At 42.5% G+C, this 13,632-nt stretch overlaps 1 protein-coding gene across 8 annotated transcripts in view; it reads right to left on the reverse strand.

Annotated features, from left to right (window-relative positions):
- Dicer1 (dicer 1, ribonuclease III) overlaps positions 1–13,632 on the reverse strand; it is a 68,628-nt gene that overhangs the window by 22,510 nt on the left and 32,486 nt on the right. For all 8 annotated transcript variants that reach the window (XR_013044476.1, XM_006997027.3, XM_076551311.1 and 5 more), the window contains 6 exons: positions 6,694–6,826; positions 5,233–5,475; positions 4,420–4,574; positions 2,645–2,777; positions 1,564–1,639; positions 611–750 (listed from right to left, as the gene is read on the reverse strand). Coding sequence is in view for 7 of the 8 variants with exons in the window: in XM_006997027.3 (XP_006997089.1) it covers positions 611–750; positions 1,564–1,639; positions 2,645–2,777; positions 4,420–4,574; positions 5,233–5,475; positions 6,694–6,826 (880 nt within the window). In the remaining variant the exon portion in view is untranslated. The remainder of the gene's footprint in view (positions 1–610; positions 751–1,563; positions 1,640–2,644; positions 2,778–4,419; positions 4,575–5,232; positions 5,476–6,693; positions 6,827–13,632) is intronic.

Here is a 13,632-nt window from a genome sequence, read left to right on the forward strand (position 1 = left end):
TGCAAAAAAACAGAATAAGAGCCACATGTTTAGGTAAAGATAAAACACAATGAAGGTTTGCTTTTGTCTGGGAACCTTATAAGCTAAAATTATTAATAATTTAAGGATCAACACTCCTGTCAAGCATGAGATGCTGATAGCTGAGCTCTGCTGGGGCATCACAGGTCAAGCAGACTCACAGTACAGCCTCCTCCACCTTCTGATGCACCTCCCATCACCTGCAGAGCAGCCTTTCCATCTGCCTACTTCCCCACAGAAGTTACGGTCTACGCAGCAAAGGCCACTAAGGCTAGAACCATACCACTAAAGTCAGTCAGTCAAAGAATGTCTTCTTAAATGAAGTAAGCTCCTCCTTCTAAGTAGAACTTAACAAATGACTCAAGTATCCTTTCGAAGGGCAAGACAAAAGCAAACAACAAGGCCAGCAACAGTTGAAGTCTAGTAAAGGAGGCTCTGGAGAGACTATGCATCAGAGGAATGAACGGAGACCCAGAGTTGGGCCGAGTTACAAGGATCTGGGAAAACATCCGAGCAGAGCAATTTAGGATTTCACGTAGCAGAAAATAAAGTCAGAAAGGCTGATTTTGATTCAGTTCTAACCAATACTAACTGCTTTAGGGTAGCACTGCCTTCGCTTTGTGGATCCTGGTCTTCCTGGAACACTGGTCTCCTCTTCATCATGTAAGTCAAGCTCTTCTTCATATTTAACAGTCTCTTTCCCCACTGGCATCAAATGTTCATCCAGTTCACCTAAGACATTTAAAAGAGTTTATGTCAGCAACCTAAACTTTGCCTAGTAAGTAAGTAACCCAAGACAGCACTCTACTGAGGAAGCACGTGAAAGAGTGACGGCAACTGAAGGCCTTTGCCTTTAACAATGTAGATGATGGCTCAACAGTGCCGAGCAGAGGACCCGGGTTAGGTTCCCAGCATCCACAAGGTGGATCACAACCATCTGTAATTACAGTTCCAGGGGATCTGATGCCTTCTTCTGTCCTCTACAGATACCAGGCACATACATGGCACAAATACACGAATGCAGGCAAAGCATGCACACACATAAAATAAATCTTAAAAACAATATGACAGCAGGTGACACACACTATAGAGGATCTATCCTGACACTTGTACGTTCAGCATGGGCAAGCCTGCAAATTCTAAGATCCAACAATAAAGTATCAGCAGGCCAGCCCCCACACACCCCTTTTAAACATAAGCCTTTTGCTTTTGAAAGGATGATTTTCTTCACCAATATAGACTAACCTTAGAGTCTAATAAACTATGTGGATGGCTCAGGATCCAAAAGTTAAAACATTCTTATGTATTATAAAAGGGTCAAAAACAGAAGCAAACCTTGGCAGCTGTTTATAGTGAAGCTGTAAAGTCAAGAGCCCTGCCCAGCACTGTAGGGTCTGAATTACGGAAAACGCTTATTAAACCCACCAAAGTGTAGCAAAGCCTAGGCCGATGAGCTCCAGAAACCTGCAGAGGTCTGTGTGTGCTTCTGTTGTATAATTCTGTCATTTTTTTCCAGTTACATATGCTTTCAAACATGTTACCTACCAATTTTGTGCAGTTTTTCACAGCAAATGAGAGCTACCACTCTTTCAGCCAACCGTACACAGCCCATTGGTGGACCCTGAAAGCAACAACAGAACACTTCTAGACATAGTTTACCAACCCAATGAACAGCCTGGAACCTCTGCCCAACTTGCCAGAACCAAGTACTTTAGTTTGAAAATACCAAGAAGTTTTCAAAAGTTCTAGTTGTTTGTTTTCTCTCCAAATTTTGGTGGTGCTGGGGGTGGAATCTAGGGTCTCACACATATGAGCCAAGGGCTCTACCACCAAGCTACATCCCAATACCGAAATACCCATCTTTTAAAACCAGAACCACTAAAAAATGAATTTAGTACTAGGATGTTACAATTTCAAGTAAATGTTCATTTTAATAAAATTGTAAAGTATTATTTTCATTAGTCAACAAATATGCAACAAAAAGGTAAATACATATTAGAATCTAACTATGATATATATTAATATGGAACAGTTTTTCTGTGGACTTGAAATTACTCATTTTGGAACATCTGCAAATTAGTACTAGAACCAAGGAAAGGGAAGTAGTTTCCAAAAGGCAAATTTCAGCCAGGGCAGCTGAACTACATTTAATGAATTCTGTGTCACTACATACAAAGCCACAGCTAACCGATTTCTCAAAAAGGTTCAAATTAGTTAAGAGCCCAAAGAGAACTTCCAGGGGTCATCTGGTCAAGTTCCAAGAGTTTGCAGAGTGTAGTCTATAAAAACCTGAACAGAGAGCTGACTATGTGACTTACAAATCATTTTTCAGAGTATAGATGTTAAAACCAAATTTATAACTTGGATGTCTTAGAGAAGCTAGACCAGCCGGGCGGTGGTGGCGCACGCCTTTAATCCCAGCACTCGGGAGGCAGAGCCAGGAGGACCTCTGTGAGTTCGAGGCCAGCCTGGGCTACCAAGTGAGCTCCAGGAAAGGTGCAAAGCTACACAGAGAAACCCTGTCTCGAAAAACCAAAAAAAAAAAAAAAAAAAAAAAAAGAGAAGCTAGACCAGTCCTAATGGGATACTTCAATGCAAGTCATTTCATGTCTTTTTCTTAACTTACAACAATGGAGGCTCGAAGAGGTGAGTTAATCGGAAGATAAAGAGTTGAATAAAATGTACCATCAGGCAACTCTCGGGTTCTACATTTGGGAGCTAGATGCGTAAACGGATCACTTGGTAATCGAGCACAGTATCTGTGAAGAAAAGAATTCTGAAGTTGAATCTACAAATGAGAAACTGATAGAAAACTGTCTCAACATTCAAAACATCTCCTGTTAGGCTACCATTTGCATAGGAATGTTCTTTGTTGCTCCTTGCCCTTGAACAGGACAGAACTGGGCACTGGAAATGGATGTGTGTAACTAGGAAACTATATTATTCAATCTTACTTTAGTTCAAACTGAAGCTTGCTTTTCAAAGGTCACCCTACACCTAGAGTTATGATACTGCACAAATACAATAGTACTCTGAATTAGCAATGAGAGTGCATTACCAGTGTTGGTTTCTTAACCATCTTACACTTGCCAGCAGCCATGGCATGTGAGAGGAAGGTATCAGGATAGCCTAGGGTTGAACCAAGAGGGCACCAGAACCAGAAACCCCATGAGTGGTAGCACAAAATGGTAGCAGAGCAGGAAGAAGGCCCAGAGAAAGCTGGTCCAAGGAAGACAGGTGTTAGGAGGGCCAGCAAACTCACAGGGGAAGACCTGTGCAGCTAGAGTGTTCTGAAGACAAGAAAGGCCAGCAGACAGTCGGGCTGAGCACACACTGCACACCTGAGCACAGTGGATCAGACTTCTCACCACAGCAAGAGGGAAGTGCAAAGAAAAAAGGAAATCTAGAATGAACCTACAGCCACAGTAAAAACAGGGGCAGGCAGCAGAAGCAAAGGATGAAACATAATGCAGCTATGAATGTGTACACATGACATCCATAAGTAAGCAGATGCCTGGCTTTGCTTACAAAGAAGCCTGGCAGCAGGATACCCCAGTGCCTGCTAAGGGCACAGTTCATGCCCACAAGTTCATTTCCCAACCCCATTATCATTCACTCTCCACTAACAGGAGACAGGACCCCACAGAAAACAGCCACAATTAAAACACAGGCAAAGAACGCATTCCACTTGAAATTGTTGCACTATGCAGTGCTGAATTTTCCATTAGCCATCAAGTATAATTATCATGAATTAATCTGGACTTCAGTATAATTTACTTTTTCCCGAGCTGTTAACATTGCTAAGAATTAAGAAAAACAGTTACAGGCCTATTTTATATACCAGGGTAAATCTCATTTGAGGGCAAAACAAAGGGGCAAATGTAAGATTTAATTTACATTTTTACTTGAAAACTATTTTAGACTTTAAAATGCTGTCAGAGTACTAGGGAATTCTCATCTGCCCTTCACTAAGAAAAACCATTCAAGTTTCACAAAAATATTCTTTGTAGTCAAAGCATGCAGCCTAGGATCAGAGGTCACACCAGGCTGTCACATCTCCCTATCTTTGATCTTTCCTTGATCTCAGTGACCTTGTTTTGCAACTTGAAAACTCTGGGTCTATCCTTTGGAGCCTGCCTCTCAACTTAACTTTCCATGAGATTTTTCTCAAAATTAAACCAAGCTTATACATTTTTGGCTAATACGTCCTGATGTGAAACTGTGTCTTCAAGCTGTGGTCATTGTACCTTTATTCTTCTTGGTGGTGGCACGTGCCACTGGGTACAGTCTGCCAATGTACTGTTGTAAAGTTACCATTTATTCACCCATGGAGACAGACCACATGATACCCACAGGTTTAGACTTCGACCTCCAACACTGACAAATGATCGACTCTCTCACCTGTTGACGTGTCCAATGGCAGTGTTGATCGTGACTCGTGGACCCCCGTCATCAGGCCTCAATACATATGGCGGGAAAACATCATCATCATCTACAACTGCATCGACATCAGCCTCAGCACCATCCACTGACTTTGAACACTTGTTTCTTAAGATCTGAGCATTCACAAACAAGACAGGGTGAGAACAAGTATCTTCTTTGCCACATGTTAGCTTTCTGCCTCTGTATCTACAGAAAAAACACTCTATCCAGGCATGGTGGCACTTGCCTATAGCTCAAGCATTCAGGAGACTGAAGTACAATGACCATGGGTTCTAGACCACCTAGGGCTACACAGTAACACCCAGCTCTTAAAAAAACAAAACAAAAACTTTTGATGTATGCTGCACGACACAACCATCTTTCTTAGTATACTTCAAAAATTCCAAAGCCATTTGTTGCAGCCAAGCTCTCCATAGAATCCTCCCAGCTCCAGCCATATGGAAACACACCGTAAAAAGATATGGAACTGTGCATGTACACACAAAGGACATTGTCAGTCTCTTGTTGGTGACCTACTGTCTCATTACTCTCCTGCCACAATTCACTCCCTGGCCACTATGCTATCCACACTTAAGTGCCCTTCCTCAGCTACACTTCTCAAATGACCCACAGGACCTTCTGCACTGCTACTTGACTGGTGCACTCTAGGTTCCTGTGGTCATCTCACCCTCCTTATACGTACACACTGCTGAGACTGTGCTCTGTTGAACCACCTTTTTCTCTTCCCATGCATACACATAAAGAGAAGACAGGTTAACTTTGTGATTGCACCTTTTCAATAGCTTTGTAGGTCTTAAGGTCTTCTTCGAAGCTCTTTATCTTGTCTGTATCTGCTAACATCACATAATTAGAGATCGGGGCTCGTGCTCGTCCTTTAGACTGAACATATGATCGATACTCCGTGGGCAAATCAAAACGAACCACCAAGTTGCACTTGGGAATATCCACACCCTCTTCTACAACACTTGTGGCAATGAGCAGGTTAGTCTCATGTGCTCGAAATTTCCTAAGTACCTGAAAAAAATTCACCAAGAAAAGCAATTCTAAGAACTTTCCCAAAGAAAACATTAGAAAATCACTTCTGACATATTCCCTGGGCACACTACATCTCTAAGGTCAATCTAGGGAAGGGAACAGTGTTCTAGAACCAACAAGGCCACAGGTACATGCCCACTGGTCTTGATTTAATGATAGGACTTTTCACCGGACACCTTCAGACTTTAGGCTTCAGGCTTCTCTTTACTGACCACGAATTATCTAACCAAGTAAGTGATGCAGTGGACCCCTTCCTGGAGACCTGCTGCTACTCTGTCCTGCCACAGTGGCACCCATTGTCTGGGAGACTGTGTTGTGCCAACATCTCTGCAAAGATGCCAGAGCTGCATCACTAAACTCTCCAAGGGCACTTGGAATTAAGTCAGAAGCAGAGCTTTGCTTATTTCCTAGTACCTGAGAAACTTTTAATTTAAAGAAAACAAAACTGATTAAAACGAAGGGCAAGTGTTTTCACACAGAATTTAAAATCACATTACCATCTGTGATGGCTAATCCTGATTAGTCAACTTGATGAGACTTAGACCAGATCACTTGGGAGACAAAAACCCCTGGACCTCTTTGTAAAAATGTTTTCAGAAAAGTTTAAGTGAGGTGAGAAGATCTACCTTAAATGCATGCAGGGCAGCATCATTCCATGTGTTGGAGTCTAGGTCTCAACAAGGAGACAGAAAGCTAGGCACAGGTATTCATCTATTTGTTTCCTTACTACAGATTCAACAGGACCAGCTGGCTCACACTTCGGTCATCATACCATCCCTACCATAATAGAGTATACTCTCAAATCACGAAGCCTAATAAACCATTCCTTCCTTAAGTGGCTTCTTTGGGGATTTTGTCAGTTATAAGAAAAGTAACTGCTGTATTTCCCAACACAGCTAAGTTAAATAGCACATGCTGTTCTTCATACAGAGACCTCAGACTGGCTCTTCTACTTCCCAGACCTGGAATCTGCTCAAATGCTAAGACCACGTGCCTGTATGGGAAATTAATCTGCTAATTTGAAGTGAAATAGAAAACAAACAAACAAATGGATCCTGTCTGCCAGCACACTTAGATTTCAGCATCTTTAGATTCAGTTTCCTGGTAAGAAAATGAAGTAGTAACTGCTGGGACTCTGCAGGAGGGTTTCAGGGCCCAGGTTTTCAGCGTGTTAAGAAGCACTGCTGTCACGGTCACCTCCTCTTGCTTTCGGAACTCTGCTTCCATCTGTTTGCTGCGAGGCTGGTTCTTCCCAATGCCATGTCCAGTTATAAAGTTGCTGCTGATATAAGCCAGCTCTGGATCTTGCTTGCCAGCTTCCTTTATCAATCTAAGGATGTAAGACACATGTGGAGTTAAACACTTCCAAGAGGACATAGTTTAACTTTTGGGTTTTCTTATTTTTCATTTTTCTACCTTCAGTGTGCCCACGCATATTGCCTGCTTGTCTGTCTGTGCACCGCATGTGTACAGTGCCCACAGAGGCCAGGAGAGGGCATCAGAATTCCTGAAACTGGAGTCAGACTGTTGTTAGCCACTCAATACAGCAACCAAACACTGGACCTCCGGAAAAGCAGTATGCACTCTTAACCACCGAGTCATCTCTCCAGACCCTTCAAATCTACTCCAAGGTCTCCTTTAAGATAGGAATACATGTCCAGAGGTTCTCCTTGTTCTTGTCTTGCTTGGGCCAACATCCCTAACAGAACAGTTGCTGTAGTTCCACTTCTGCTGCTGTGACGAAACACTGTTACCAAAGGCAATGTTGGGGAGGAAAGGGGCTATTGCAGCTTACAATTCCAGGTCACAGTCCATCATTGAGGGAAGCTGGGATATTTATTAACTCAAGGCAGGAACTTGATGGGAGTCCAGCTTGCTATTCCACACAGCATTACCTCTGACCGAGGAACGTACTTCACAACCAAAGAAGTAGAGCAGGAACAACAGAGGATGACACTTGCTGGAAGGCTCACAAGCCAGATTATACTCAGCTGGCTTTCTTATATAACTCAGTTCCACCTGCTAGGGAGGGTACTATCCACAGTGCTGGGCCTGCCTACATCAATTAACAAGCAAGGCAATCTCTCCCACCCCTAGACCAATTCCTCAATTGAGGTTCTCCTCGCAGATGACTCGAGACTGTGTCAAGTTGACAGTTTCAAGAAAAACCAGTGCCCTGTCTTACCACACACATCTGGAGAGTGGGTATTTGTGATGACAAATGCAAGGCTAACTCACACCAAGTCAAAGGGTCACTTTACTTCCAACCTCTGATTTAGTGACAATGACTTAACAAAAGGGGACCAAGCTAGTTAGAGAACCACAGCCCCACAAGAACCACAAAGACCCACATGTAAAGATGGCAGACTGCTCAACACACCTTTAGCATGCCTGGCTTCAATAGCTGCTGCTCACAAGCCTCTCCTCTGTGGAGGTCTTTGCAGAGCAGTGAGCGCAGAATCTAACCTCACATGCTCCTCCACAGGTATGACAGTGGCCCACCTATGCTCATCTTACCAACAGCATGATCACTAAAAGCCGAGTTCTTGGGGAAGAAGGGCCAACAGTCAGATCCTCTTTTGGCCCCCAGGCCATGAGTTACAGAGTTTAGCCTGCAGAGTCCTGGGCTTTTCCACAGCTATGCTAAAGACTTCCCAGCACATTGTTATGAAGGAGCACTAAGCTATGGTCCCCTTCCCACCTGCTCCTTGGCATTAACCCATGGTGCCAGAAACCCAAAGGGGCCTTCTGACTACAACATGGAAAAGAGCTACAGAACGGATCGCATTACACAGAACGAAGGTTAACAGCCAGTGCTGCCATTACAGCTATTTGGAAATACCCACATTCAAAACACTCAGCACAGGATAAACGGTTCCACACCTGACCTAAGTGACTCCACATGGTCCCTCTGAAATCATGCTATGTAGTATAAATTCCTAATGGAAAGTTGCGTTTTTAAGTCAAACCATTCTTCTTTAATATATACATGAAACAGGCTAATATCAAAGAGCTGGCAAAATGCAGTGGCCATGTAGAATATCTTGTGCCCCCAAAACCTTTCCTGGTCAGGCTAGTCAGAGTTTGTTTTCAGGTTCAATGACTTTAAACGTTTAGAATCAGAAGCTTCCTGATCTCCCGTTCCAAGGTCTGTTTCATTATTATGATGAATACCCTGTGTCAGCGAGAAAGAATAGAATCCCATGAAAACAAACAGCATCCCCCAAAACCCCAAATCTGAAATAAATTACCTTAGAAATAACATGTACTGTTAGTTTTAGTTTACATAAATAAGCATCAATCTGAGTGTAATGGGAGGTTTTAAAAATGTACTTCAAGTTACTCCTAATTAAGAATATGCTTTGTCCAAATTACCAAGCTGGCAGGCTTCAATTAGCTAAGAAATGGAAATACTAACAGGAATTTATTTCTCCTTAATGATGCTGACATCAAATTGCAGAGATGAAGCAATAACACGCACATTAATAAAAATACCTTGCAGGCATTAATGTAATGTTATGTATGTGTGCTGTTAACATTAAACAGAAAATTACTCCGCTAGACTAATGTAGAGAATGCCTAACCATGTTCCAAGCCTAAGCCATGGGCTTCCAGGGAAATAAAAGAAGTGTCTACTATAAGCAATTAGCACAACTTCTTTAAGAACTCTTTTTTTTTTTTGGTTTTTTTTTTTTTTTTTTTTTTTTTTTTTTTGGTTTTTTCAAGACAGGGTTTCTTTGTGTAGCTTTGCACCTTTCTGGGAACTCACTTGGTAGACCAGGCTGGGCAATTAGCACAACTTCTTTAAGAACTCTTGGCAGATGATGGAACAGGTGAGAAGGCCCTGTTCCTGTAGCTATTGAAATGGAGTTGATATAGCTAGCTGTGTGCTGAGCTCCATAGTTCTCCCTGGATCCACAACATGAGAGTAGAGAGCCAGATTTTTCACCCCACCTCCCCCCAACTAACCAAAGACCTACATTTTTGTAAAGTTCCATAAAAATAAACTACTAGGAAAATGAAACTTAAACACTAAAATTCAACTGTATTACATTCAGGAAGCATACAATTCTTGTCAAATCACTTCTCAGTGTCCACACATGTACTTTCAACCTCTCTTTGCAACTCAGGCAGAGTGTACCACACGGTGCCTTCCCAGGGGGGTTAGGATGGCATGACCAAACACAGAGAGGTGTACATGTGAACTAGATTATGAAAACTGTTTTCATATGACCACACATGCTACATAATACAAACACAACAGAATGAACATGTTTACACACAAACATCTGAAATGTCTCCTTGTACTTGAGGTACGGCACAACACTTTCCTCCTAGCATCCCTTAAGCCTCATGCTATCTTGTCAATGTAAGCAAACCAAACCTCACTCCTCTATGGTTCTGCCCAACTCCTATCCTGACGCCCGACAGTCACAGGACAGTGCACTGTTTGTTTCTGTGTACATTCATGTGTACTAACAGTGAGAGGGAGGAGAGATGTTACTAGCACTTTATAGATACAGGTGTGTAGGCTTTAAAATTAGCTAAGTTTACAAAATATGTGTCTATAAAATGGTTTAACGAGGAGAGGAGGTCCTTTACAAAAATGGCTGATTATGACTATGGCAATAGATGATAGATACAAGAACCTTGTAACTACAGATACATATAACAACACATTAAAGTAATCTACAAAACCCTATTACGATAAGAGCAGTGATGACGTATCTGTTAACCAAGTAAAGAAGTGCACAAAATGCAAAGGCATGAAGGTGTGTGAAAGGAGCAAACAAGCTACCCACAAACAGCCCCTACTAGCCAGATTAGAACAACTGAGCAGCTGAATGAACAACCGTCTACTGAGATATTATCCAAAATTTAGACATGAGTCTACACTGAGCCAATGAATACAAACAGAGAGGTAGGCAAACAGGACAAAGGAGTCAAAGATAATTCCAAACAATAGGTATATATACACTGCCTCCCCAGGAAGTGGAGGTTAATCATTCCCTCCTTCTGTAGACAATCTAGATGTGGAAATTTGCTTCCAAAGCATAAATCAGAAAAGGATAAACACTTCACAGTAGGAAGGCTGACAGACACTAAGAAGAAGTTGAACATCATCAATGGCGGGTTTTGTTGTGCCAGTCCCTAGTATGATATGACCAGAAAGGAGTGCCATCTCTACAGTATTCTTTGAAATCCCCTACCCCTAGTTTAACCCTAAGAAGATCACCAGCCAGTCCAAATGGAGCAGCAGCATATGACATGCCCGGCCATCAGACCCTCAAGACCATCAGACACAAGGAAAGACCAGAGACTACTGGGGAGATACAAGGATGCTATATGATCCATGGGGGAGACAGGAAAGCTGACGTGGTAACACACACCTGTATCAAACCAATTAGGAGGAAGAGTCAAGGTCATCCTCAGCTATATAATGAGTTTGAAACCAGCCTGGACTAAATGAGATCCTGCTTTCCCAAAACAAAGCAAAAGGAATAGAGGCAAGCATGTAACCCCAGCAAATGGCCAAGATAGAAGGAGCCCTAGTTTGAGGCTAATCTTAACTACATCTCAAAGCGAAACCACTTGAAGGACAAGAAAGAAAAAATGGCAAATCTAAGACAAATCCAGGGGTGCAGCACCTAGTACTGAACTAATACTGAACTAATGTTGGTTCCCTTGGTTGAGACACGGGCCTTAATCATAGGGAAATTGGTGAACAAATACAGGACTCTATCCAACTGCTCTGAAAATCTAAAATTAGTTCAGAATGAAGAGTATTAGGGAGGGAGAAGTTCAAGACAAGACAAGATGTAAATTTAGGTCTGTCCAATGGTGGCACCACACCACACTAGGAAACCAGAGCTAGAAGAGCACTGCGCTTAGCACCTGCTGACGCCTGTACCTGTGACAGGGTGCCAACAGCTACCTTGCCCACCATGGAGTGCTGTGAGCTCTGCTTTGAGGGCACACAGAGGAAGACTGCAAGTGTGAGGATGAGCACACACAACACAGTGTGACTGTGCCCAGGAGACGGGCAGCCTGGGTGCCGAGAGCTTCTTCTCCTCCTCTTACAGACAGAGAGGAGGAGAGACTCCAGATTGCACCAAGTTTCTCTAAGCTTAGCGTATTAGAACAAAACTTCTACTGTACCTTTATTTAGATGCCATAGAGTCAACCTCAAACTGCTCTTCATTCATCCTAGAACACTAACTGCAGCCACATTTTATGAAAACTGATCACAATTAATCTGATCCTTAAGTAAACAGGAAGTGATTGATTTTTAGATAATTTTTTTCTGGCTAATAATTCTGCAGTGAAAACTGACAGATCTCTGCATAAAACACACATAGATCCTAGCATGAGTTCTTTAAAAGCTCTTATAATGGGGGAAGAAAGAAGATAAACTCTCATTCTCTCCAAGCCCCAGAAAACGTTCATCCCTATGCCATCACACACAGAGCAGGGAGTCTATACACAGAGAGGCACCAAACAAACTGTGCCAATGTTCAACACTTTTACCACTGAAATGCTTTTTCCTCAGTCTAAATACCACCTTCCCTTCATCCCTTCCACCCCAGCATCAGTCACAGGCTTCCTGATCCCCTGGCTTGCTTCCTGCTGAAAGTGCTCAGTTCTGCTGCTCAGGGACATCCAGAAGCATTATGATTGTAGAAAGGGAAGCCGGGAGCTGGGTATGAGGATTCTAGAACTGTCTCTGCCACTGACTAGCAATTTAACTTCAAGCAAATCACTTTTCCTCCTGTGGCATTTTTAGAACTAAGCGGTTGGATTAGATACTCAGTGAGGTCCCTTCCAACATTAAGGTCCTGTTGAAATATAATTCCGTACCTCAAGTTATTTCAATTCATATCCATAAGGAGTCCCAGACTCAGTGACCAGCAAAATCACCCAATTGAAAACTGCCAGATGACTGCTATCCAATCCAATTTCCCATTATTCAAAAAATTTAAAACTCCTAAACATTCAAGAAGTAGTTAAGGAAAAAAAATCCCAATTACCTCAGGAAACAAAGCTTAATTTCTCCTTAGAGATGACTACTTTCAAAAAGGCTCTCAGGGATTGAACTTTGGCCAATTAATGGATCTCCCAGAAAAGTACAGCCTTAAGTACAAAAAAATAAGGATGCTCTTTAGAAGGAAATAATAGAACATCAATCAAAAACCCAAACCCACCATATGGTAAATGACCACCTGACACATAGTTAAAGCACAGTTCTGTGTCCAGGTCTATATTCAGGGGGGAAAAACTGTATTAATTAAAAGAATATAAACAGGAACTAACCGTTATCTTAATATTTTCAGAACTTTGTAACATTCTCTTCCAACTCAGAATGTTTTAATAAGCAGTCTATAAACCAAACTAAACTATGGATCTACCTTTAAATTCTCCCCAGTGCAGCCTGGAAGACTGAACAATGGTCCTTCCCATGTTCTCAAACACAAAGGTCAATAGAAAAGACTTCTGTAACCTTAGAAGGCACAGATTTTCCCCAGCAAACAATCACTTCTGTAAAAGCAGACATGTTGCTGCTTGTGTCCTGTAACTTAATTTGATTCCAGCACTATCAACCTGGAGATACATGATCAAATCCCAAAGCCTGAAAGGTTCAGTCTCCAAGAAACGCTCCTAGTTTTCAGATGCCAGTCACAAGCCCCAAGTAGGATCCTCTTCAGAGTGGCCAAAGGGCCCAGGCCACTGTTTGCTGGTTTGTTATACAGGTTAATATAAAGGATGCAGATGAATGGATGCACCAGGCGAGACGCGAGGAGGGCACATGACTCCCCCCTGTCTAAGTGCACACACACCATGCAGGAACCTGAGTGAACCAGAAGCTCTCCCCCCTTATCTTCTGGATTTGTGAAAGTGTTCTTATATAGCATGACTGGTTAAATCAGTGGCCGCTGCTCATCACCTCAGCCCTCAGCCCCTTCTTCCTTCCCAAACACTGGGTAAGAGCTAACTCCCAATCCTGCCTAGATAGATCATTTCAGACCGCATCCTGAAGCCAACCAACTCTTTAGCATATAAAAGACACTTGTCATTTTGAAGGCTCTAAGGACTTCAGGACCTGTATGCCCAGAAACCAGAACAGTATTTCACAGTATC

This window comes from Peromyscus maniculatus, chromosome 14 (assembly GCF_049852395.1).
Source record: "Peromyscus maniculatus bairdii isolate BWxNUB_F1_BW_parent chromosome 14, HU_Pman_BW_mat_3.1, whole genome shotgun sequence".
Taxonomy (NCBI): domain Eukaryota; kingdom Metazoa; phylum Chordata; class Mammalia; order Rodentia; family Cricetidae; genus Peromyscus; species Peromyscus maniculatus.